The sequence below is a fragment of the Chondrus crispus genome, genomic scaffold, assembly GCF_000350225.1.
Source record: "Chondrus crispus Stackhouse genomic scaffold, scaffold_136, whole genome shotgun sequence".
Taxonomy (NCBI): domain Eukaryota; phylum Rhodophyta; class Florideophyceae; order Gigartinales; family Gigartinaceae; genus Chondrus; species Chondrus crispus.
This window is the reverse complement of record NW_005179003.1, coordinates 144490-172051: the sequence shown is the minus strand read 5'-3', so window position 1 is coordinate 172051 and position 27562 is coordinate 144490. Positions and strand designations below refer to the sequence as shown.

At 51.0% G+C, this 27562-nt stretch overlaps 1 protein-coding gene across 1 annotated transcript; it reads left to right on the top strand.

Moving 5' to 3' along the window:
* The first annotated feature begins 7443 nt into the window (after positions 1–7443).
* On the top strand, positions 7444–7959 carry CHC_T00002373001 (hypothetical protein). The gene has a single exon (XM_005713405.1). It carries the CDS (start codon positions 7444–7446, stop codon positions 7957–7959), a length of 516 nt encoding a protein of 171 aa, XP_005713462.1.
* The last annotated feature ends 19603 nt before the right edge of the window (positions 7960–27562 follow it).

The following is a 27562-nucleotide window of genomic DNA, read 5'->3' as shown; positions in this document are numbered from 1 at the left end:
AACATAGATGGATGGTGAGCGTGACGCTGAGGAGGAAAGAGTTTTATTAGAGACAATGCTTAACGATGCTGTGCCGGAAGAGAAAAGGATGTCATTAGCATTTTTGCTAGACCACCCGTTGGAGCAAGATACTGTAGAAAACGTGGACGACACGACGTTGCTGCACTCTATGCGTGCGACAAACATCGCGCCGGACTGCCTGGAAGACAGCGATGAGGAGGTTTTCCTGCCTTCGGTGAGCGAGCAGCGCAAAATCGTGGCACTTGTGAAGTTGATTCTTGAAAAACGAGGCGTGTGCTGCGCAACAATTTGTCACACGTTGGGCAGAGTTCAATGTGCCCTGCGCTCTCAGGGGTCCAATCCGTGGTTCAGACGGACATATCCTCTTTTTTACTCATAAAAACTGATCCGGGGGTCTTTGACAATACACCTGAGATCGAATTCCCCCGCTCCAGCAATATTGGTCCCTTTTACTAACTGTAGTCTTCTATAGAAGTGACGCTGTACTGCTCGACATTAAATAAATAATAGTTAAATATTAATGTTAACTATAAAGTGTCTATAATATACATTAATTAATGTCCGACAGTGTAATGTTCCAGAATCGCGTCCTAAGGACGCAGAGTTTCGGATTACAACAGGGTTGCCCTAAAATGGAACGAAATACAAATTTAAATGGAAAATCTCCTTCTGGTCACTCTTTTGAACCAATTCTTTTTGCCCTCGACATCATACAGCCGTTTCAATGGCAGCAACAAATAGCAGGGAATAAAGACAAACAGAAGTATTTTCTGCCATATATCCACAAAAACATCAAATACGTCCGAAATGTCCCTAATAGTGGAAAACGGCGCATGAAAACCGTCATACACGATCATTTATTTGAAGCAAAAAGTCTATCAAATCTCTCCATTAGCTTCAAGCTCCCACTGATCAACCGACAGATTATTAATCGGATGACGACGCTGCTCCTCATCTGTCTAATTACACATTCCAATACGTGAAGCCTTATTCAACACTGTCCGCTCTGCCGAAATTTTGCGACGAACCTTCAGAGGTCGCGGCATCTTGTATGGCTCATCGTACAGTGATGAGCGCAACAGTGCAGCGCGGTGTTCCAATTGACGACGATCTGCACGCTTACGGCGTGATTCAATAGCAAGCTTGGCCTCGCTCGTCACTGACTTCACATACTTCGGCTCTCTCCTCCCCCTTTCCATGTCCTCCTTGAATAAAATTGCACGCATGACACCCGGTGATGTCAACTGCAAGCCTGCCCTCGTGTCCACAAACCCCCTTTTAAAAACCACGGGTAATACTCCCTGTCTTTCCCTCCTCTTCTCCCTCCTCTCCTCCAACATTATGGCCATCTCATCTGCATTCTTAAAAACGGATGGACAGCTTTCGGATAATGGCCTCGACGTGCCTAACACCCTTCCGGGATCTAGCGGACACAAACCACATTTAGCAAACGCCTAACTGATATTTTGCATTGTAAAGGAAAGACAGTATGCTTCTCTCATCATTTTGCAAAGATCAAAGACGTCGAATACATTTTTCTCCAATGTAGGGGACATCTCATTCAATAGACGGTTGGTTGTTGCTTTAAATGGACCAGACACGCCCACATCAAGTGGATGCGTGGTGCCACTTGTGTGTGCTGGTATTCCAAAGGCAATCACATTCCCATCATCGAGGACTTTTAGGGCTTCATAGGACATATGGCTTCTGTAACCGTCGTACAGAAGCAATACCCTGCGGCCGTCACGAGTGAGGTCTGCAACCTCATCTACGAAAAGTCTTGCCCAGTTCACAAACACTTGCTTGTCTACTCCTCTCCCCTCCTCACGCATAAAAATACGGCTGAGTCGCGGTAAGCAGTCTGCAATTGTCTCAATCATCTCGAGCCCGTCTTTTTCAATGACTCGATACTGTAGCTTTTTACCTCTGAAAATAAAAACTGGTTTGGCGTAGCTTCCATCCGCAAAAACAATCGGCATCAACGTTATCCGGTTTATGTAGGTAAACTCAGGAAGCTTGCTCTCAAGCTTTGTAGAGCGCGTGCCATAGTGCTTCCGTTTGGTCGACCCTAGCCTGTCCCTATCTGGATTGAGTCCAGATTCGTCCAGGTTTGCCAGTCTTTGTGGGTCAATGTTGTTATTTTTTATGACAGCTTCGATCTCGACAAAGTAGGTTGTCAAGTTGTTTGCGTTTGTAGAGGAAAATCGTTTGCTTTCTTGGCGGGACACTCTTCCGAACTTGATCCTGTTTTTGTGCCGAGCCTCGAAGCCACTGGCATATTTTTTCGAAGGACGACAGTTCAAAAACGGCAGAGCTGCTCTCCGTTCCACGCTAAAAGTTTGACAGAATAGTTCAACGCAGTCTAAGAGGTCTTCTCGCGAAAGGGGGTACCCACGTCGTGCGTACTTTACGACAGTTTCGACAATACTGTTTTCTTCCTCACCCCTTAGTGCTGGTCGGCGTCCCTGCCTGGGAGCAGGATTGGCAATTGTTTGAGTGGAATGTGTGTGGTAATGGCGGTGAAAAGTGGACAATGCCATCCGGCTATTTAAAGCTCCAGTGCGGAATGACGCCCCGCCTTTTGCGCCGCAATGAATGCCTGCTGTTTGAGGCGTTGAGAGCGTGCTGACCGGTTCTTCGCGATTCCCATGTTGGTTGGTGTCTCAGACGGAAGTTCGGTATGTGGAAGAGGTGAGAGGGTGTGGAACAATAAGGGATAAGCACCTGGCGGGTTTTTGTGGCTGAGGAAAACATGCGTTTGTGCATCAACTTCTTTGAAAGCCCGTATTTTGGAGGAACAAGGAAGAAGTCCGCCTTTTTGTATGTATGGAAAGCTTACACTCTGCGTTATCAAATGGGCTACGTGGTTCCGGCATTAGGTGGACAGAGGCATGTCTGCATTTTCTGTAAACTTGAGTTCTGGCCTTCTTTGAGTTGGCAATCTAGATTTGGCTTAAAATACGCCATTTTTGTCTTGATTCATAATTAGGTACCTGTTCCAATATATGGGGAACCCTCTTGTACCATTGTTCTAATGATGGTACTGCTCGACATTAATTAAATCATAGTTAAATATGTAGTGTTCAGAATATGCATTAATTAATGTCCAACAGTGTAACGTGTAATAGATTGCATTTTGATCGCCACGTGTCATACAAAGCATTTCGGTTCGCACGTGTAATACATTGCGGTATGGTGATTTTTGGTAATGTCTTGGGTGGTGATATGGGTGTGATTCTAGTATGGTTGTCGCGCGACAAGATTTCATTTTTGCTGTATGGTGGCCAGCCATACTACAACTTTATTAAAATTTGATAACTTTTCGGAGTGTGATTCTAGTATGGGTGGCCACCCATACTAACATTTCCTGTATTGGTAATATAGTGCTGACCTGTGGCCGTGCGACGAAAACGGCTCTATATCGAACCCGGCACTATAAGAAAATTTGAATTTCGACTTTTTAAAGCCACTTTTCTTGCATCACTGGTTCCAAAGTGTGATTCCACACAAAATCGGAGCCATTACAGTAGATCAGAGAATAAATACCTGGTAGCTTGGAGCCCCCCCTGAGAGGGGGGATAGGGGTGAGAGACAAGCGGAAAAGTGATTCAGCGAACCATAGGTTTTGGGCACCAACGACCACTAACGCGCAAAACCCACCACGGATCCCCAAACGGATCGCGCCAAGAGGGCCACAAGACGGGCCGACGCCCGCGACAGACAAGAAAAATCAAACGAACTTTACGCCTCAGCGCTAATCAACGAATCTGATAACGAACAACCACGAGACAACACACAAGGAACCAATATGACTCACCAACATAACCATCTACCAACCCTCACAAAAACCAATTATACATTTTGGTACGACGCGCTACACATTTATGCACGCACGATCAACGCTGAAGAACTCGTAGAATCGCCACCCACCCCTACCAACGACCCTGCTCTATCCCAACAACAGCAACAAAATGCCGACAACATCAAAACAGCCATAATGAGAAGTATCAGCCCGGACCCTATCCCGATGCTACCACCCACCATCCTTCGCCAACAGCCACACACCATATGCGCAATAATCAAAGCTAATGTTCATGAAACAAGTATCGAACACCACGAAGTACTAGATGCCCAAGCGCACAACACTACATTTCAACCAGGAGATGATTTCGGCGACTATGTCGCTAAACATCAAACCATCAGACACAAGATGATCATAGCCGACTACCCCAATATAGCAGCCGAACGTACAACCATCAATTATATGATACACGGCCTCGTACAACATCCCGATCTCAGCAATCTGGCACTCCTAATGGCCGGAAATCCACACAACAGCATTCGCGCGTATCAAAATCATATACAGCAAGTTCTGATCATGCAACAAAGAATGCAAACGACGACCACCAACCCCTTACGGATTGAACCCACATCGACAAGAAACGTAACACCCAAGCCCGAATACAAACCCCGACCACAATGGCGCTCAAACCAACCTCGCCAACAATGGCGCACATATCAGCCACGCCAATTTAGCAGACCAAATAGCAGCCGGAAAAATTATCCCAAACCACAAGGATGAAACGGAGCATGGTGCGCTTGGCATGGGAGCATCACGCATAACACAAATGAGTGCTATACACGCAACAACCAACGTCATCAATATAAAGCCAACACGATACAAATCACATCACAAGAGCAACCTCACACTTATGAAGAGAACCATGGGGGAAACAACAACATTGAAGATCTTGCCATATGTATGGCAAACATTGAGGCAGCCATAACACAGCATACCGAAGACGAAACCGAAGGTAAGCAACCCTCCATCATAGATTCCGGAGCGCACCCCATGCACGTGGCCAAACCTCATGCAACGTTGCTCCCAACCAACGGTACACTAACGCAAACGGCTGACGGCAAACATCACTCCATCACACACAAGGGACAAATACTGATCCAACAGAAGAGTAAGAAGATCACAATACCAGCAGTACACTCACCAAACATTCCGCTCAACTTAATCAGTGTCCACGACCTAGCGAAATATGGTGACGTAACATTCACTAGATATAAAGCGACAGTCCACGCACCTCAAGCGCAGCCCGAACCCACTATCACAGCGACATACAAAAACGGACAGTACTGCCTTGACCCACATAACATATCCCATGCCCACAACGCAAGAACCATACCGCACACGAGCAAACCACAGGAGCCAAGACTACAAAACAAGCCCACCCACCTCAAAAAAGGGAAAACGGCCCCCACAGAAACCCCACATACTTCTCACATAGCACCACGACCACAAGCCAGATTACAATTACGTAACATGGCCCAACCAAAGAACAGCCACCATTACCCCTCACCGGCACAGACCGCCCTCCATGATTGGCATCTACGTCTCGGACACATACATCCAAAGACAATCAGCGCAATGTCAAAGCATAGAATGTTACCCCCCCTGCCGAAGTCCGTTTACGCCTCTAAGCACCAAATAACATGCACAGGATGCATAGATGGCAAAACCGCACGGAAACTGCACAACCGAGCACAACATACTAAAAATATAGGGCACAGTCTCTCCTCTGACGTCTGTGGTCCCATAAAACCCACATCCACACACAATAGCAAATACTTCATGACATTGATAGACACAGCAACACGATATGCATGGGTCAGTTTACTCAACAATCGCGCGCAAGTCCCACAAACACTCACAAACGCAATCCAACAGGTAGCCAACAGACTAGGATACTACCCTAAATTGCTAACAACAGACAACGCCAAAGAATACCTCGCATCCAGCGTCCAGTTGTACCTCACATACAGAGGAATTCAATTTAGACCGACCACACCGTACACCACGCAAGAGAACTCTTTGGCAGAACGCATTAATCGCACTATAATGAACAGCGCAAGGGCAGCGCTAGCACACAGCAGACTTAGCCAGAACCATTAGCAAGACGCAGTCACAGATGCTATTTTCAAATATAACATCACATATCACTACGCAACACAAAATTTACCGCACACGCTATGGCATGGTGCACCCCCCAAAATCAAGCACATCTTCATCTTTGGACAACTTGGGTTCGTACTCATATTGAAACCACAGAAAACGAAACTGCAATTACGAGCGCATCCGGCCAGATACCTCTACGGTATCGATGACGAACATATACAAATATACAATTTGTACACCAAACAAAAACAAAAAGTACGCTCGAAAAAATTAAAACCGTACTACAGAACATCCGACCCTTGCGTCACCACAGCTGCAGTATTCAAAACCCAGAGAAAGCGCCAACACATTCCACAAGCAATCAACACAACAACTCTGCCACCGCGCTCCACATCACAAGCCCGCAGCTATCCGGACGCAACGGAATGGGCAAAGGCACATAACAGCGAGTTACAACAGCTCGATCGCATGAAAACGATTGCATGGGATGAACCAGCTACGAACACACCAAGGAATGAAATAATTCCGATGACAATAACGTACAGATACAAAATTAACCCAGCCACAAAGGGCATCACAAGGAAAGCCCGGTGCTCAGCGAGAGGAGACCTGATGGTCCCCCACACACACTATGAACCTGAAGCAGCGGCAACATTCATGGCAGACAAAACGACTATCCGCACATTATTTGCACTGGCAGCCAAACAAAAAATGTTCCTAGAGCATTATGACATAAATGGAGCATACCTTCATGAGCAATATGATCACCATAAACCTGTATATGTGTGGCAACCACCACAATTCGACGGCACATACAAGCATAAAAACACCACAGGGAGACTGAAAGGAAACATATACAGAACACCACCGGCCGCACACACGTACAGCAAAAACCTTCATAAACACCTTGCAAACCACGGATACCGACAGCTCAAATGCGATCCATCCCTATTTACAAAAAAGCGAAACAACGAACTCATTATGATAGCCATAAGCATGGACGACTTTTGTCAGCGGCCACAGACGCCAAACTTAATGACGAACTGCACACAGTGCTCACATCCAAATACCGAACCAAAAGACTGGGGAGGCCCAAGTCATACTTAAATTGGCATGTTTAATAGAGCTCAAAAGGGATACACCTATCACAACCGCAGCACATACAACAAGTAGCACAACTCATGCGAATAGAGGACAGCAACTCCATATCAACACCGTACCTTTACGGCACAAGTATGGACCCTTCCCATGACCACGAAGTCCTGCGCACCGACATGGTACAACTGTACAGAAAAGCACTTGGAGAAAAAAGATATATCGCGGACAGCACAAGACCCGACATAGCATTCCCAGCAGCAGCACTAGCACGAGCCTTAAAGAAACCCACGGCACGGCACTGACGTCTGCTCAAGCGCCTCACTAATTACCTCCATAGCACAGCTGACCACGGCATCCTAATGCCATATAACACAACGAAAGACACAAAAATCACAGCATACTCAGATGCAGACTTCGCCAATGATGACCAAACAAGAAAATCATTCTCAGGAACAATAGTCACACTCAATGACTTCACGGTTTACTGGCAAGCAAAACAACAACCGATCGTTGCGAAGAGCACATGCGAGGCTGAATACATTGCCGCAGCAGAAACTGCAACACATGCCATCTGGCTTCGCAACACGTTGACAGAAATAGGCATTTACACAACAGAACTTCCCCTTTGCATAGACAACACAGCAGCTGAGCACATAGCTAGGCAAAAAGCACCAACCAAACGAAGAAAGTGTATCGACATACGATATCATTACTCGCAGGATGTCACACAAAACCAAACGGTAGCAGTGCAGCGCATAGGCAGCAAAGACATGCCTGCCGATATCATGACGAAACCCGTCAAAGCACCACTGTACCACAAGCACCGCCAACACCTCGGTGTAATCATGCGACCACCACCGACAGCGGCATCTTGACAGCAACCCTCGCGTCAGGGGGACTGTCATTCCACACAAAAAGAAGCAACGACGCTCGGTCTGCTTGCATCCTTAGAGACAAATGACACAGCAGTTGTGATCCCACACAAAATCGTAGCCATTACAGTAGAACAGAGAATAAATACCTGGTAGCTTGGAGCTCCCCCCCTGAGAGGGGAGATAGGCGTGAGAGACAAGCGGAAAAGTGATTCCGCGAACCATACAAAGAACTCCCGCAGGGCGCTATCACTCATACTGCACATCTGCACTAAAGATTCAAGTCTTACAAACGCTTTATTCTGCGACCACACACGCAGTGACAGATCTGGAATACTGGGATGGGCCGTTGCTGCGTTGTTTTTTGTGTTCGCCGTGCGAAAAGCTGGCTGCGCACAAGGAGCTGGAACTGGAATCGTTATCGCAAGCTGGAAGCTAATAACTACCTCTCTTTGAAACAATCAAGCTCAGCATTGTACAGATTAAAAAGTCCGCGTTGATCCACGTCGGTACTGTGCCATCGCGTTCGTGCCTTTTCTGGAATGGCGCACACCATAAAGCGGACGGGCCTGACTACTGAGAGACTGATGTAGACAGATATTCAGCCGAACTTCGGTAAGCGCAAATTGATTTTCTGCCGGCTCTGCTGAAGCGTATTCGAACCACTTCCATACTATGTTCAGCACGAGTTGAAGCATTTATACTGTGGCATGCCAGTGAAACGGAGCTCGCAATTACCGCGGGGGAGCTTCAACCACTCTAGCGGCGAATGGTGCTCGTGAATATACTCATGCACGGAGAGGATGAGGCGCTTGAAGCCTCAGACGGCCTGTGAGGGGGCGTTGAGAATTTGGAGTTACAGTTGCATAGTTTGATAAGAGTCAGTCGACTGCCAGGTTGCAGAACCTTCCTTCGGATGTGCCACGCGACTGCCGGAATGCACTGTCTTCTACTGCTGTACCAAGGGCTGCTTTTCTTACCACGTGAACGCATAGTTTTTGGCGATCGGGGGTTAAGACTCTGCCGAGATTCTGCCCAGCCCCGGTTGCAATGCTGGCAGTGCTCTTTGCTCATGTGCTGTTTTCATAGGCACTGATTCTGCCTGCGTATTCGGTGTCTGCATCCTTCTGGCAAAGGTGAACAGCTGGATAGTAAAGGTCTTTGGCGAAAGCTGCTGCAAGTGATTCCGTAATTCCCTTACTGTCGAGTCCTCTCCCTCTCTTTCTCACTGTTTAATGCGCTATCCGAATACCGTTCTCTCCGGACTTACTGCCTCTCCCCGCAGTCGTCCAAGGGTCTCAATCGCCTGTCAATTGTGTTCCTCTCAGTCTGAACAACAAAAATGCGCACTGCTCTCCCTGACCTCTTGCTGCGTCCCAACTACCTGCAATCCCGCATACTACTGTCGGGTTCCTATAACGCATATCACGCATTTGTCTAGCATCTGTGCCGACATCACTTCTGTCTTAGTCCTTACTTGCTCTGTGCTCTGCGCCCTTTCGCTCTTACCCGTCTGCCACATATCCCATGCTCTTCGCCCGTTCGCTCTTACACGTTCGCCACTTATGACAACTGCACACAATGTCGTATTAAATGCGGGCTTTGGGCTTTTGCCGTTGTTTAATTTGACAGCAATCCCAGACAGCCGCCAGATTGCACAACCTTTGGGCAATTTTCGCAGACGCTTTCTTTTGCTGTCGGCCACGTCACTCCAGCCAAGGGGTACTTTCAAAGGTACAGACTGGGATTGTACGCAGAACGGAATCCTCCACAAAGAAGTTTGGGAGGTCGAATACGCAAACCTTTTGACTATTTTGTGTTTTTCGGAGTCGCCCAAAAGGACAATGTTTGTGTTTTTCGGGCGACTCCGAAAACCACAGACATTGTCCTTTTCACCTCCGCAATGGTTCGAAAAGCGCTCGTGGGACGGCTTTCGTCGGATTCCGTCAGTCATCCCAACGTGGTCTTCTACGCAAGGGTAGAACAAGTCGACTAAAGTTAGACCCGGGGTTAATTTGGGAATCTTTGTGAACTGACTCATTCTTTGAAACAATTTTGTGGAGATTGACAGGAAATTTGCATGACTAATTTGGCATGTAATCAGGCAGAAATGAAACAATTACCACACTCTGGGCCTTCTCGATGGCCAGACAAGGCCACGCAAGGCTCGACCCGCTGTTTTCCTAAATTTCTCTCCGCGACCGCGTTCTTCTCGAAAGACGCCGTCTTCTTACTCAGGGACGAAAATCAATCTCTCTCGTACCGTCGTCGATTATGTCGCATTCACACAGTGCCACGCCGTCAGGTAGTCTCTCGTCGACAGATTCTCCAACGCCATCGTTCGCCTCTCAGTTTCCGCTTGAGGACGACGAACTCTCGACCGTGTCAGAGGATGATATTGTCGCTGCATGCAAAAAAGTGCCGTCGATCGCGAAAAGGGGTACAGCTATCAAGCGCATTTCTGAGAACGCAGTTGTGAAGGTAAGCCAGTTTATATGCCAATCTGAGGCAAGAAAGATGCAGTTTGTTGCTGCCAACACGTCCGTGCGTGTTCCGCGTGTCATTCGATCCTTCGAAGTCCCAGTCGATGAAGAAACGAAGGTCACTTACAGTGTGATGGAGTACGTGCGCGGTGAGGTATTGAAGGACTGTTGGGACGATATGAGTGAGGCACGTCGTGAACGCGTGTGTGACCAGGCTGCGAGCGCTATTGCCGAGCTGCAGTCATTGTATGTGGACCGGCCAGGTCCAATTGGCGGTGGACGATCGAGGGGTACTTGGTTTACGACACTTGGAGCAGGACCGTTTCACTCTGTTCGCGTGTTAGAAGATTGGTTTACTCACAAGCTTGATGTATGCAAGAGATACAGCAGAGCGTATGCGAGTATACCTCCGTTTACGGGCAAGTTTGGGAAGATGGTTATGTCGCACATGGACGTTGCGCCGCGAAACATCATTCTGGAGGGTGATAACAATATTTGTTTAAGTGATTGGGACTTTGCAGGAGCGTATCCTGTTCACTTTGAGAGAGCAAGTCTTTTAAATCAGGTACGAGAGGCAGATTTCTGCGAACGAATACTGGCCAGGATGAAGACTTTTGAGCAGGAAATAAATGATCTAGAGAGCGTGACATGGGCAATGACCTCGGCTTATTTAATTTAGGAGAGATTCGCAGTGCAGCGGGATTGAAAGGTCTAGGCATGACATGACCTCGGTCTTGTACACTCGTACAGCTTAGTCTTCCAGGCTCTCCAATATTTTTAGCTGCGGGTTCAGCAGCAGCACGAATCATGTTAACATAGTAGAAGTTCAGGGTAGCATCAATGCATTCGGGGTATATTCGTGTCCTATGAGACACGAATATCGTTGCAACACGGGAATAGGTTTATCAGTGATACCAGTCTATCAGTCAAGCGAGTCATTTCAAGATTCTCCTTCTTCACCTCGGTCGACTTCAAAACAGAGAAGGCGCCTATGCCAGCACCAACAACACAAGCGAATATGATCATGAATAGAGTATTGCTCATCCCTAATTAGAGAATAGACTCGCGGTAGAGATGCAGGCGTTCGTAGGCTACCCGGAGTGCGATCGGAGGACTAGGGGTGCAATCGTAGTATTTACGTACAGTAGTCTCTCTTTAAAAAATGACCCGCAAAAGAATATTCTTTTTGGTAGAATACATACTGTACACTGTTTCCCGTCCTGGGAATGGCCAAAACAACCCTATATTCATGACATTTATTCATATACGACATAAGAAAATAGTATTTCGAATGTCGCTTTATCCCATGGTGTACTTGTACAGTATGTAGAAGGGAACGTATTTTGGTCCTCTAAAACGGCCAAACAGATGTCCCAGATCTGTTTGGTACAGTATAATGGTCAGACGGATGTTCCGAATTTGGCTGTACTGCGCTACCTTCGGTGCATCAAAAGAGATCTCTCAGCTGCCAAAGTGCAAACGCAGAAGCAGACGAGAATTGATTCCTTCTTTTCAGGGGCCAGTAACCTTGCTGGACAAGCATCATAACTGCCGCCATAGGAATATTCTCTTTACATGAATATTAATGTCCGTTCCCGTCCTCATTCTTATAAAGAGAGATTAGAGACTATACGCTTGCGCTTGTGAGAAATAAATATGAGCAACTCTTCAGCAATTGGTTGCTGAAGATTTAGACGTAAATTGATAAACTCACGAAAAATTTCTTCGTATACGCACGCCAGCCTCAGGAGAGTGACAGGAGTAATACACAGCAGGCCTCAACACTTGATCGCCCGCACGAGTCGATGCCAGTCACAATCACCAACCACATGGTGACACAAGCAGACTTTACTCTAGCGGCGTGCCGTAGTAGAGCTTTATCTCTGTCTGTGGCTACAGGTGGTATTTGGAGGCGGCGCAGGGAAGCCTCGCGATCGGCATTTCCATCTTCTGCCGTTTTGATGCATCTCGCCGGACTGCGAGAAAACGAAGTAATCGAAGAACAGCGCATTTTGTCTCGTCACAATCGAATCTCCCTCGCCGATTTTTCTTTCAACTTCAACGAATTCGGAGACAAGGACTGTCTTTTATTCTTTCGATTCAAAAAAACGTCCTGAGAATGGTAGCAGCAATTGCATGGCCTACCGAAAAGATTCGTACCGCACGAAACCGCTATGCTGTGACAACCATTTTAGCAACTTGTGTTGTTTTGCGACGTGTTTCATCCCCATGCTGTTGGACAGATCTGGAGGAGCTTTTCGGAAAAAGACAGCCTCACCTCTCGGAGATATATTGGGAGGCTCTTGAACATATGTGGCAGACACATCAAAATGTTATTAGTTCTATTTCAGGGTCTTTCTTACAGCCAAGAGCGTCCATTTATGCCGACGCGATCCATAAGAAGGGAATGGCCTTGCAAAATTGTATTGGATTTATTGATGGAACCGTTATTGGTATTGCCCGTCCGAAGGGCCATAAAAGGCAGCGCGTGGTATACAACGGCCATAAACTCTAGCACGCTCTTAAGTACCAAGCCGTCACCACGCCGGACGGCTTGATACTACACGCGGCTGGGCCAATTGAAGGGAGAAGGCATGATTGGACTCTTTACGTACGAAGCGGCCTTGATGAGGTGCTTCCAGGTGTGTTGGATTTTGACGGTTTGCGGTACTGCTTGTACCGTGACTCAGGGTACAACAGACGGCGGTTTATGGAGGTGCCTTTTCAAGGGAGTAATTTGACCGCTGCGCAAAGTTCTTTTAACGGAGCAATGTGTGCGGTACGCATCACTGTCGAGTGGATCTTTAAAGAATTGAAGATGCAATTTACTGTAGTAAACTACAAATGCAAGATGAAGCTCTTAGAAAGCCCAGTTGGGTTGCTGTCTCTATGTTGCATGTTTCTTACTAACTGCAGGAACTGTGTCTACCCCAACCAGATCGCACAATACTTTGACTGTGCGCCCCCGACCGTCGAGGAGTATCTAGACATGCACACAGATACCCAATAAATATGGCTTCGAGTGGAGGACTCAAGGACAAATACGCATCATAAAGCACTGTTACACACAATTGCGTGTGTTGCATCCGTGCATACGTCTTTTTATGCCCTTAACTTCGTCGAACGTATCTTGGCAACCGACTGCCCCCTCATACTCTTTCCACGTCACTTTGCAACTCTTGACTTGATCATCAATCAGCGAACACACTTGTAAGAACTCTGTTGTTGCTAATCATCCTCGCACCCGTGCCCGCCCGGGCGCCTCGCGCGGGCACCCTTCATGCTCCCGAACGGCTAGCGCGGAGAGGGAGGAGGACTCCGGGGAAAGGCCAGTGGTGCCGGTGTCGAGGAAGGAGACCTTATAGGTCGGGGAGCGGGGGGTGGACGACGGAGCTGTCGTCCGTGTGCAGCGCGGGGAAGGGGGCCGCGGGTCGAGCAAAGTGAAGGGGAGAGGGGCAGGGGGTCGGATAGGGAACAGGCTGTGCCAGTCCAGGAAGCCGCGACGGTGAAAAATTAGTTGAGATTGCTCGAAAAATATCAGTAATTCATGTTTATGAGATATGTCTTCCGGCCAGCAATGCCATATCCAGTTTCTCTCCCCCTCTCCCCCTGCCCAGTACTGTCTCATCGTTGTAGAGCGACACAACATCCTTGCCCTGCACCACCCAGAACGTCACAAAATCTCGCTGGGCGGGTCGTAGGTGCGCCCGACGTCCGCAGAGCTGGAGGCGCGCGCCAAGGCTTCGCACCAGGCCCAACTGGAGCAGGTTGCACACCGCGCCGCTGTCGTTCGCATCTATGCAGCGGCGTGCCACCATGACCAGCTTGCCGCGCTCGCCGCCGCCTGCGCCCGCCCAGCCTCCTCGCAACGCGCCGTCGCCCACCTCCTCCTCCTCGCCGGCCACCTACTCGCACCGCAGCCCCCCACCCTCGCCTCGCGCGTCTGCCGCGTAGCACGCCACCTCCACCATCGCCCGTTCGTCCCGAGTTTTGCAGGAGCCCTCACAGACGCCCTTGCACAACCACCCCCGCCCCCGCCTCCACCGCCATCTCTCGCAGACCATACCTGTCAAGGCCCTCGTCGTGCTCGTCGCGTCGCGCGCCTACCGCCTGCGAGAATCCCTGCTCCCCCCGTCAGAGACGCTCCGCTGCTACGTCGCCGCCTGCCTCGATGGCGCTGCGCGCGCGGGCCGGAAATGCTCCTGAGCGCTCGCGGTGTCCCTCTCTCCCGTTGCGTTCCACCATGCGCCCCCTGCACCCAACCCGCTTCGTCGTCCTCCTCCTCATGGCCACATGCGGCACTGCCGACGGCGGCCTCGCATCTAATGCGATGACCGTGGCCTAGTTTTTGCTTGGCTCAGAAATATTTATTCGCGCTTACTTGTAAAAGCTTCCATCAAGACTTTAAGCTTCTCTAGCTCGAGCTTGTGCAAGGCCTCACGTTCTGCTGCACGCTCGTCTCTATCTCTCTCCCTGTCAATGCGATCAGCAGCGAAGCGTTCGCACTGCAAGGCCAACTGCTCGCGTTCCAATTCAATTCTTGCCAAGTCGCTCTCTTTCAGTTGTTCCCCAAACGCCGCTAACTCTCCTCGAAAACCTGAAGCCATCATCTTCTTGCGCTTCGTACGCATCCGCGGAGTACCATCGGAGTCGCTGACGCTATCATTCCCATCGCTCCTGTAGTCGGACTTCAGACGCTTGCCTCTCATCATGGAAGCGGCAACTAGATCTCGACCGATACGCTCCTTTTCTTCTTCATTTTTAGCGACCTTGTCTTTTTCGCGGTTTCGCCTGGCACGGAGATCGTCTCTGGCCTCACGCATTTGAGAGAGAAGCTCATTCAATTCGCTAAGCCCTCCCCCACCAATACCAGATCGGTTGTGAGTGAGGCCATCCTCCTTGTCAAAACAAGCCTGAAGCCTTCTGTAACGATCTTGTAGCTGCTTCCAGGTCAGATTCTTTTTCATGGCTTCATTTTCGTTGCAAATATCCGCCGCACGTTGAAATAGAGACCTAGTATGTTCATAAGTTGCAGTGTGAGCACCAGAAGCGGCAACCTCTCGCACAATAATAAGGTCTTCTTGAACGGAAACCCGCGAGTGTCGATCACTTCTTCCCATACGCTCATCGCCTTCGCCACTGCTTGACGCGGGCAAACCCGTCTCTTCCTCTACAGTCGCCATTGCGCCTGTGCGTTGGTTTTTTGAGGTGGGCGGAGGCAGATTGCTTGCGTGTGAGGTCGCCATGGTCACAATGTCAAGTTCCTGCGATTTTCCAAGACACCTGTCCTCAAATACTTTCTCACGGCTCTTCACTAACTACACCCAGTTACTGTCATTAGTGTAACCAATAAGTTAGAGTAACAACGCGAAATAGTAACACTGACACTAAAACGGTGATTTGAAAAACGGCCAATTGAAATTAGTGTCACAATTCCTCCAAACGGGTGTGACGGTATTGCCACGAAAAATCCGGAACGTGGCGACAGATCTGTTGAGCTCACAATACGCAAAATTTTACAGTACATGTTGCGTCTGCAACCGAAATACTGCATGGTTTCACAATTTGGACGAAACATCACCAACCGGCAAAAAAGGCATTACATCGAAAAAGATACCAGATCTCAATTCGCCACACCGCTTTCGCGTCCCTCTCCCTCCCCCCACCACGATCACAATCTTCCCCCTCCTCCCACCACGTTCACGTCGCTCCCCCTCATCCCACCACGTCCACGTCCATCACCATCCTCCCACCACGTTCACGTCGCTCCCCTCTTCCCACCACTATCATCATCTATCGCTCTCTTCCCATCACGTTCACGTCGCTCCCCCTCCTCCCACCACGTCCACGTCCATCACCATCCTCCCACCACGTTCACGCCGCTCCCCTCTTCCCACCAGTATCATCATCCCTCACCCTCCTTCCACCACGTTCAAGACCCTCTCCTCTCTCCCATAAATGTTCACGTCCTTCTCTCTCCTCCCGCCACCTTCAAGTCCCTTTCTCTCCTCCCACCACTTTCAAGTCTCTCCCCCTCCGATCACGTCCCTCTCCCTCCTCCCAAAAACTTCACGTTCCTCCCCTCCGTTCACGTCCATCTCCCTCCTCCCACCACTTTCACTTCCCTCTCCCTCTTCCCACCACCTTCGCTTCATTCCCTCTCCTCCCAATGCCGGCATCGGGTTCCCCTATTATTGCCGCTCTCGAGAGCGCAAAGCTTCCCAATGGCAAATTGAACCAAGGCCATTCGACGACCACGAACCCGGGGACAAATACAGATGCATCCAATGCATCTGTAATCAACAGGAACGAAGTTCCAACTACAGACACGACAAAAAAGCGTAGCTTGCAGCGCGTTTTGACGCAGTCACAACGATTGACTATCGTTAAATGGATTCTTCAGGCTGTACGGACAGACGGGGAAACATGTATCGCATCTAAAACCGTTGCCGAATTCCCGGATCTTTTTCGCGGAACCCGAAACGCAAACCTTGTGCGGGCAAGCCGCATTTGGAAGTCGAGGTCAGATTTTACGGATAAAGAAGGCAAGGTGGTTTTACAAGGCAAAAGATGCTCCATCACGCGTGTTTTGCGTAACGGTTTCACGCGAGTATTTACTAAAGCACGCTCTGGTAGGGGACGTAAAAGAGAAGCCTGGGTTTTGGCTCTACACAAGGATTTGGTTGAAGAGTTTGATCGTTTGAGGAGATTGGGGGTCAAGTTTAATTTGCGGAACCTTCGTGCACTGGCAGTGCACCTCATCAAACACAGTACATCCCCGTCGTACTCTCTAAATTTTATGGATCCGCGCACAGATGTTCCCATAATCATGAAGATAAATGCCCGATGGATTCAGACATTTGCTGATCGTTTTTGTATTGTGAGTCGAGCCCATACGGAAAAGCTGTTGACGAGCCCAGCCAAGGAGGCTTTCATAGAAAAGGAAGTCTCTTTTCATCTCGGGCAGCTTTGTCGTGAGTTTCGCGCTGGCACACTAAACGAAAGCGATGTGAGCAACGCTGATGAGACACACTTTGTGATCAACTATGATAACGGGCGCAGGCTGCGATTTATGGGAAATGAAGAAATTTAGTATGCAGATGTGGCATCTGGAGGAGAGGGAATGACTATGTTGGTAAGGCTCAGTGGAGGTGTTGAGGCAAAAATCGAGAATCCGTTTATGGTTTTCAAAAATCAATGCCGGAGTTATCCTATCCGTGGTGTACCTGACAATGTCCCAGGTATCTCCTACCGTAGCCGACCTAAAGGCTGGATGGATTCGCAGGTAATGCATCAATGGATGCAAAAACGACGTGTTATTAGAGCATTGCCAGATGGCCGAAAGCGCATACTGTATGTCCATAACTGTAGCGGCCATAACAACACAGTCGCACTTTCCCAAGCTGCCATTGGGATTAATACTGAAATAAGATACTTTCCTAAGAATGCCACACATTTAATTCAACCTTGCGATTCTTTTGTAATACAAAAAATCAAGCGAGCATGGTGTACGAGATGGGAGGCATTTAAAATGCAGATGATCATGGAGGGAAGGTGGACGGATGGTTCTGGAAAGCTGGCTAATCCTGGGAAATCTTTTTTTCTGAGACTCGCGAGTGCTGCTGTGCGTGAGGTCAATGAGAAAAAGGATAGTGAGGGTATGAAGTTTCCTCGCAAGGCGATGGTGAGGACAGGGATGGCTTTAAGCACGAATGGTTTATGGGAGGAACGTCAGCTGTTTCAGAAGTTACAGAACATTATCAACAAGTACCGGAACCATTATAACGGAGAACCTGTTGTACCTGGAACTGTTGACATCTATGTATATGATCACAATCAATGATGTAGTAGAGTGTAGCAGTTCCGGCAGTTGCTGCCAGTGACGCTAATTTGAAATTTGAAATTAGAGTCACCAACAATAATTAGAAACAGACGTAAAACAGTGTCACCAGGGGAATACTGTCACCGACAGTAAATCATGTAAGTTACCTCAAAAATGTTCCCTGAAAAATACTGTAGGTGACACTAATGACAGTAACTGGGTGTAGTGGGATATGGGGAATGTTGAGCTGACATCCATTGCAGAATTCTGCAAAAGAATTTTCAGTGTAATGTCTTTTGCTCACAAGTGCTGAAATCATTTCTCATTTCTGCAGGCGTATAGTCACTATTACTGTAGTGTGTATGTACTTTAACAGTAGGTACAGCAGGGCGGAACTCTGGGTCAACCATGCAGTTCTGTCGTACAGTATCACGTGTGGAGTGCCACTGCAGTAACATCCCCCCGCCGCAGTTCGTGCGGAGTGCCACCGGAGAGGCATTCATTCCCTCATCTCGTCATAGCTCGTCGAATTTCGCAAGCCGGGCGCAGTTATTCATCGTCCGCAAGAAGCCCTCTCGCTGGTGGACTGCGATCCGAAGAGCACCGTCAGCTGGATGGCCGTCAGCTAATACTTCTTCGCGTGCGGCAAGACCGAGGTCGCGCGCTGGTTTCTGCACAAGGCTACCACGCTGGACGCAGGCTTGGCTCCCGCGTGCGTCGCTGTGGGACACGCGTTCGGCCTTGACCTCGATGTTCCACTAAGCCGCGACGCGCCATCGTGCGCCGCACGCTCGCCATCCTCGTCGTCTGCGGCCTGCTCTACTCTAGCGTCCTTTCCCCCCGCGCGCACTGTGCAACACCCCCCCGCCCCGCAACCTCATAGCTGCCGTATCCTCTACCGGCCACCACCCAGCCACGATCCCCCCATGCGCGTGGTCACCCGCCGTCCAAACACCATCTTAATGGCCATCACGCACGGCGGCGTCGGCAACCAGCTCTACTTCCTTCTCGAGGCCCTCGTTCTCGCGCGCCACTCCCACCTCGACCTCCTCCTCCCCTCCCTCCCCAGCCGAGAGTTTAGCAAAACTACTAACGTCACCTCTGAGCGTCGAGCGATCTAGAAAGGCGATACAATCTGGTCCATATTTGGGAGCAACACATTCCTTCGCGCGACCACTGCCTGTCACCTGCGCCAGTCGGCCACGCCGCTGCAGTTTCTCAGACAAATCATGCAATCTCCTCGTGGCATTCGAAGCCAACTCCCGTGCTAATACTTCCCAGCTCTCAGGCTGCGTCGACGACTTCCTTACAACGCACCACGCCGAAACAATCGTTCCTGCTGGACACCCGACTGTCGGCGGCGGAATTGCTCAGAGTTTTCGTGCCTCGAAGATACATGCGGCGCAATGGAGGGGGACTTTGCAGCCGCAGCCGGGCGTATCAAGGATGCTGCACACTAGCATGCATTCAAATGCGATGAACACGAATGCAGTGCCTCGAAACAGACTCGGCAACGCTGGCCATTGTCTTTGTGAAGAGTAGCGCAATTTCCTTTATCAGCAACATGGATTGGTTATTAGGCGGTTTCCGATAAACAGCGAATCGGCTTCTGCCCCAGTAATTCGAGCTACGCGTTCCGTGCTGCCTCAAGTTTTCTAGTGCACGGGTACCAGTCCAAGGGAAGACGATACCCGAATGAAACACACTCCGCAAGAGACCCTGGGGGTATGCGGCATCGCAAATCTAGCCAGCTATGCACCACAGGGCCCCGCCTCGCGACAGCCACCACCACCACTACCACGGCTTTCTCTTCCTTCCCATTTCCGCTGAAATAAACCCCAGATAGGTACCCCTTCTTGTTGTCTGTCGCACACACCGTCTACTCTTGCTCATTGTCCCTTGTTTCTTTTAAGATTCCCACTTCCTCCCCTCACGTTCCGTCAACAATTAGTACTTGCTGTATTATCTGATGAGGATGACGGGAGAAGAAACAAACAACTCTCAACTATTGTTTAACGCATCAAGCGTCGGGAACAAGTGTGAAAGGCAATCGCGCGCTGACGTCCTGAGACGTCCTAAGACGTCCTGAGACGGACTGTAGATGCGATTTGGAGATGGATTTTGCCTGCAGGATTTTACGTGCAGAAGACCGACATGAGTACGGAATTTCTGCCATGCTCTAGAACACACAGTACATAGATTAGAGTTCATATCATCTTCAAGATCGTGAGATGGTACGCTACGCTACCTTCCCCATTGAAAGACATCACTTACGCCCCAAAAGCATCTCAAGCAATTGTTTCCTACCAGAACGTGGTTTTTATTTGTCGAAGGAAGCGATCGATGACGACGTCGTGTATGACACGTGGCAGAATGACATGACTGTCCGCTGTTCCAGAGACCTCGAGGTTTTAATTCTATCCGCTCATCTCACGTCCTTTTTAGTCTTGTGAAAACCTATTGTTACTTCGAGGCAGACGCGAGAAAGCTCGCTTGAAGGCGTGATACATAAATCAGTTTCGAGTTTTCACAACAGAGAAGAGATGGTTTAGCTTTCACGTAAGAATAACACATGCGAGGGCGAGGAGCACTGTAGCCTCGGTATAGGGATAGAACAGGAGAACGTAAAAAATAATTACGGAGGCTCTATAGACAGCACCGAGCGTATGGATTTGACTCGGTCGTGAGCCATTTTTAAAAATTTCTGTCAATATGTTGTGCACCTTACACATGGGAGTGTGAAAGCCTCAATATCTACGACAGAAAATTGCTATGCGTGACTGCGTTCGAAACTTATGAGAAAAGCGCTCGTTGACCTCAACAATCTTCCCTGCATCGCGCTCTTCCAACAGTTCGCCAATGCAAGGTATAACAGAGAGGCCCTTGGAAATGGCGTAAACCAACTTGTTCGCGACACCTTCATCAGTCTCCTTGAAAATGGTGCGACGTTGGGAATGTCCGATGATATGTAATTTACTGTTTGCATTTGGTTCGAAAATATATATATTTAAAATTCTATTTTAACGTAACATGTCATCCTGCGGCGTAGAAACGTGAATATTACGTCATGCTCTGCAGTCCGCAGATTATGAATCCCTGACCATGATAGACTGCCAAAGAAAATATATGAAATAGTACGAACAACTACTGTGCGCATTTGATTTGGGACATACATTTTAATATTCAATTTTAACCCAACACGTCATCCCGCGGTGTAGAAACGTCATTATGACGACACGTCATGCTCTGCAGTTAACAGAGCATGTCTTCGCAATGACCGACCATTAATTAAAGGGGATAAATAAGCAAAGAAAATATATGGAATAGTACGAACCAATACTGTTCGCATTTGATTTTGCCTGTATATTTCAATATTCAATTTTAGCCCAACACGTCATCTCTCGTTGTAGAAACGTCAGCATAAAGTCATGCTGTGCAGTTCACAGAGCATGGATTGCATTGGATGAACATTAATTAAATGAAATAAAGAAGCAAAGAAATAAAATGAAATGTGCGAACGAACACTGTATATAGACTGAAGATATTCGTAGTTTTACGATGGTTGATGGTCAGTGGGACATCAGCTAAACAGGATCCAACATGCTACAGTAGCGCTACAATAGAACAGGACGAATCAAACATTAAAAAGGACGAAACATTCAAAAGGAAAACAAAGAAAGAGAAAAAGACATGATGAAAAAGGAGACACGACACGAGAGCAGCAGTGCCGGGGATGGGTGGGAGAGAAATAGACATGGGGAGGAGAGGTAGCGGGATAGGACAGCTCGCTTCTATTGCTTATGGGTCGGCAGCGAGGCGGGTACAGCGAGACGCCCGGTTGTCAGTACGTGCTTACAGACGCGTGCTATTTCCCGTGGAGTTTCACCCCAATACACACAGTGTACATTGACGCGAAGGGGGCAAATAGAAAATCCATAGCTTGATGCAGGGAGATGCGCTAGACGGGTGGTGTCCGCATATGCGCAGAGAACCACTCCGAAGCGGCGGTGACAGAAATGCGACCGTCAAAGTAGACACTGAACATGTTATGCGAGGCCCAATCGAGCCGGTTCATGATCCATTCCCGCGTGAAATGCAGCACCAAGAGCTCATTAAAACCTCCAATGCGCGCGCTATGCGAGGCATAGTAACATCCTGACGGTGCCTTGACATTCACCAGAGCAAGCGCATGTTCCAAGGCCATACCCAGGTCGGCGGTTCCGAGCTTCTGAGCGTCGTGAAGGTTGAAAATTCCGAGGTTCGCCGGCCGAACGGAGACCCACTTGCGAAGTAGTACGTTGGGAGAGTCGGCTTGTGTCCAAGTAGGGTTGGTCGGCAACTGCAGGTGCAGTGGCCGCAGTGCCCGGGAGCGCGATTTGCCCTTGCGGTGAGTCAAAACGGCCGTCACGAGCATCGGAGAGACCGTGATGTCCCTGTCCTTGAGATGCGCAACTGATACGGAGCGACACTGAAAGGCGAAAGCGAAGAGCACACAAGCACAGTACCCGACCTCTTCGACGTCGGAGGTCTGCAGGCCATAGACGACCAATTGCCTCACCAGGCCGGCGGAGAGACTGATACGTGCACTCTTCACGACCCCTTTGAGGTCGTGCTTGTTTGCGTAGGCCCCTTCCAGGGCGGAGACGAGGGGCGTGTGAGTGGGCGATGGTGCATGGAGGAGTTCATGGTAACGCGAGACCGCTGTTACGTATTGGGCGATCGATGTCGGACCTATGCGCCCCTCGAGATGCAGGTATCCGATGTAAGCGAGGACATCGCCCTCGGACGCACCTAGTTTAGGCCTACCATCCTCATCGCAGAATCCAAAACACTACTTGATCTGGCTCGATCAGTTGAGCCAGGCCCCAGCCGTCCAACCGAAGTCAGCGAGGAGGTCTGCGGCCGCTTGAGCCCTACCGGTTGCGCCATCATCCCCGCACCTCGACAACACAGCATCTCTTATCTCCTCCTGCCATGCGAGCCTTACGCCATCGTTGCGAGTACGACAGACCAGGCGTCGTTGCCCTTCTTCGTACTTCGCAGTAGAGAGAAGGCGACGTCGTCCGGTTGTAGGATCTTGTAGCTGGTGGCGTGAGCCACCAACTGCGCATGCCAAGCTTGCGCTGGCCAGTGGGGTGCCACCAGGACACCCTTCCCACCATCCGCCACGAGCTTGCGAACGACCAACGGGAGGAGATCGAACGGGGGGTTCTATAGCCGCGCCCTCCCGTCGCCCCAGTCCTCCGTCATCTGCGTCGCGAGGTACTTGCGGCGTGCCACCGCCGTCTCGCCCAGCGGCCGGGATGCGAACACCACCGAGTCGAGCCGGTGCTCGTCCTGTATGGATGCCAGGAGCTGCGTCGTCGCCTGCACGTCGCCCGGGTCTCAAGTCCGGGACAGCCTGTCCCCGACTTGGGACCCCGGCGACGTCAAGCGATTCGCCGACGCCATGAGGGCGTCGGCGAATCGCTTGACGGCGGAAGGCAGCCAGCGGGCCTCGATTGACACCCCAAGCGTTCGCATCATGACGTGCCGCCGCCGGAGTTCCGCCATCATCGGCTTGGACGAAGACACCATCGCGTTCAGGATGAAGCAGACGGCTTGGTTGTCGTCGTGCAGCAGAAGCTTGCGCACGTCCGGCCGGCTGACATACGCGGCGAAGTGCCGCTGCAGCAACATGCGAACTGCCCTCAACTCCTTCAAAGTGATCGACTGCACGCGGTCGGCCGCCGTCCAGAAACCTTGACCCTCCCACAAACCCTGCGATCCTGCCAGCACATCCGAACCGAGCGTTCCTCTGTAGCCCACGTCGGCAGCGTCGGAGTGCATCGTCAGGTCCGGAGCGACGCGGACGAGATCGCGACCCTCCCCGCGCGTCAGCGCGCGCCAGTACCGCAGGTCGCGAAGCGACTGCCGGCACAGGCGGATCTTCTGCATCTCTTCGCGCACAGCTCAAATCGGAGAAACCTCTGGTCTCCCTGAGCGGGTACGTCCCAGAACTCGCTCGCAACAAGGCCCCCCTTCGTACTTGGCCCTCGCTCCTCGCGCTCCGCTGCTCGCAGCCCGGCGAGGGTCATGTCGAAGTAGAGGCTGCAAGTGTAGAAGCGAGAAAGCGAGAGCGCGAGGGTCATGGACACGGCGACGCCGCAGAAATGGCAGAGCTTGCGGAGAGACACCAGTCGCCGTTTGAGTTGCGCGCCCAGCAACAACTCCTTCGCCAGCCGCCGCAGCCTTAGGACCTTCTTCTCCGACGCAAACACGCGCATCTTCTCGGTGTCGACAACGCAGCCCAGATGCTCCAGGACCGGCGTCCCCTCCCAATATCCCTTGTTCTCGTGCCGCACCAGCCCCAGCCGCCCGAAGCGCCCGGTCAACCTTCGCCCCGCTCTTGCACAGTCCCCTCTCGTTGACGGGCGCCCCAGCGGAGAGGGCGCGCAAGCGAAGTCGCCGATGTAAGGCAGCACGCGGTAGCCCAAGCGCTCGCGCAGGTGCTGCACCAGCGGGCGCAGAAGCTTGGTGCACCACAGCACGGACCGGCCCCACCCGAACGGCAGGGCAATGCAACGGTAGAAGACACCGTCGTAACGGAAGAGGAAGAACTGGCGCATGCGCGGGTGGAGATAGAAGTGGCGGTACCCACTCTTAATGTCCCACGACATTAGTGTATCCCCACATCGCAGCTGTGTGGCGAATGACTGCAGTTTCTCCATCTTGATTGACCCCTTCTCCCGGTGCTTGCTTTGGCGTTTGAAATTAATTACAAATCGCCGGCGGCCGTCGACGCCCTCCCCCTGCCACACAGTGAAAGCTGAGGACACCATTCGTTCACGTTACGCCGCCTCCATCGCTTCTTCGAACCCCACGCGCTCTTACAGCCCCTCTTTGCACCCCCTCTCCAGATCATCCCTTCCAAACGTCCTGTCCTCCTCTGACTGGGGGAGCTCCCCTAGTACCAACCCTTCCTCAAAGGGCACCGAAGGCAGATCCAATATCCCGTAACGGATCTGCCTCGTCAGGTACTCACTGGCCCCCACCTCCGAACGCCAAGCGTCCGCCCTGAGGGCCGTTCCGGGCCACAATGGTGCTCCTCCCCTTCCCATTGCGGCGACACCGGCTCCGTCTTTCGCCATCACTGATCACTGGACCCCGCCTGCGGGGGTCCATTGTTTCTGTTCCCCGTAGCCCTCTCCAACCGCGCCTTGGCCAGAATCTTCGCAGCCTCGACCTCCAGCTTGCTCGTCAACGCCTCCCTGGCGGAGCGGTAGGATTCAGAGAACACAGCGTCGTGTCTTTGCTCCACCAGGAAGGACATCTGCCGGGCAGCCTCAACTCCCTGCTCAGTGATCTCCCTAAAGTACTGCGCCCTCATAGACAACACCTCGAGCGCAGCCTTCATCGCCTTCTCCGCTAGAGCTAACTTGCGCGCTAGGCTTGCAACGTCCTCCGTCTGGTCCCTGGCCACCCCCAAAGCCGCCACACCCAGCTCAGTCCAAACCCAGCTCAGTCCAAACCCAGGCAGCGTTGATTTATTCCCATTCTTTAGCCGACCACCGGTCCCTCGAGCTCAACTCAGAGAGGAGGGCGTCCGCGGGGGGTTTGAAGTACCCCATGTGCGTGACGGGCACATGGGGCCCCCGCTCGAAAACGCTTCCTTCTCCTACCATCTTGAGAGCGCTTAGCTCTGATACCACATCCCCGTAGTCCCGACGCGATGGTACCGCGCTTTCCCAGGCGGCCCTCACGGCGAGCGCGGGCTGCACGACCGCGGGGGGCAGCGGGACTTCGGACGGATCAGTTGCTTGTTCATTCATCTCTCTGAGGGCTCTGGCTGCACTCCGTAGAATGTGTCACCGCCTCGCTTGCTGAGGGGAATTTCTCGCAAAGAGAAATAGACATGGGGAGGAGAGGTAGCGGGATAGGACAGCTCGCTTCTACTACTTATGGGTCGGCGGCGAGGCGGGTACAGCGAGACGCCCGACTGTCAGTAAGTGCTTACAGACGCGTGCTATTTCCGGTGGAGTTTCACCCCTATACACACAGTGTACACGTCTAAAGATATCGACTTATTTAGACTCAATTTAGACATTCAGCTGAAGGCACCCAATTAGGTAGTCGTGTATCGGATGCTAGGGGATATTCCCTATGTGCACATCGTCGACCTGATCAGGTCTCACGACTAGCAGAAAACGGACTATCGTCTCTGCGTATCAGGTTATGGTCGTACCCCGCACACTCTGGTACGATCAACATTGAACCCCTTTCCCAGCCCCCCCGTCGCAGCACCCGAAAACGGCGCGCGCCCAGCCACCTCGAGTACAACGGCTACTCTACACCGGTGCGTCGAGAACCCCACTCCGCCCAGGCCCCCACGCGTCGAGCTCCAACCTCCGCGAACAACATGGCAACTCTGCCTGAACAACACGCCACTGAACACTCCATTCCCGACCTCAGCACGAACGGTGCCAATCTCCACATCTGGCTGATGTCCTTAACCGACTTCATCGACGTCCACGCCTTCCCGGACTTCCTCTCCGCCACTTACACCCCTCCAGACCCTTCCTCCGACGAATACGCCGCCTACTGTCAACAAAGGGGCCTCGTCCGCCTAGCAATCATGAAGAGTCTCCCTTCAACAATCTCCGCCAAACTCAAAATCAACACAGAATATACCCCGTACGACCTCGTTGCGTCCATTAAGACCATATTCTCCTCATCGACGATAATGGACCACCACATCCTCCGCCAACAAGCGGAAGGCATCAGACTCACTCCCGAGATCTCCGTCAGCGAATACATCACCCAACACCGCACCCTCCGCAACAAAATGAAGAACGCACAATACCCGGAAATCAACGATGAGGATACCACCGTCAAGTTTATTGCCGAGGGCTTGTCCGCGCACAGCCGCTTCAAGCATCTACCTACCCAGTTGATCGAAAACGACAACATTCCACCTTCCGTCGCCCAAACTGAACGTCATCTTGAGGCCATTGAAGCTCGTCACAAAATCTCCTCAAAAGACGAAGATTACTCCACCCCCAGGGCCTCCACACAGACCAAGCGACGCGAGCAAGGCCGTGGAGGTCACGGTCGAGGCCACAGCAGAGGACACCGCGGCCGCTACTACCCCCCTCCGCATTTCCCGTACCAAGCACCCGTCGCCCCGTACCAAATACCTGCCAGCTATCAGCCGCCTGGATACCCCTACCCGGGACCGGCAGCCCCACCCTACCCCGCCCCTTACCCAGCGTACGGGCAATGGCCGCAGGCCCCCTACGCCACCCCGCAGCAGCCGTCGGGT

What these genes read in the sequence shown, in the direction of transcription:
- CHC_T00002373001 (XM_005713405.1), top strand. Translation starts at nt 7,444, where the DNA reads ATGCCATATAACACAACGAAAGACACAAAAATCACAGCATACTCAGAT.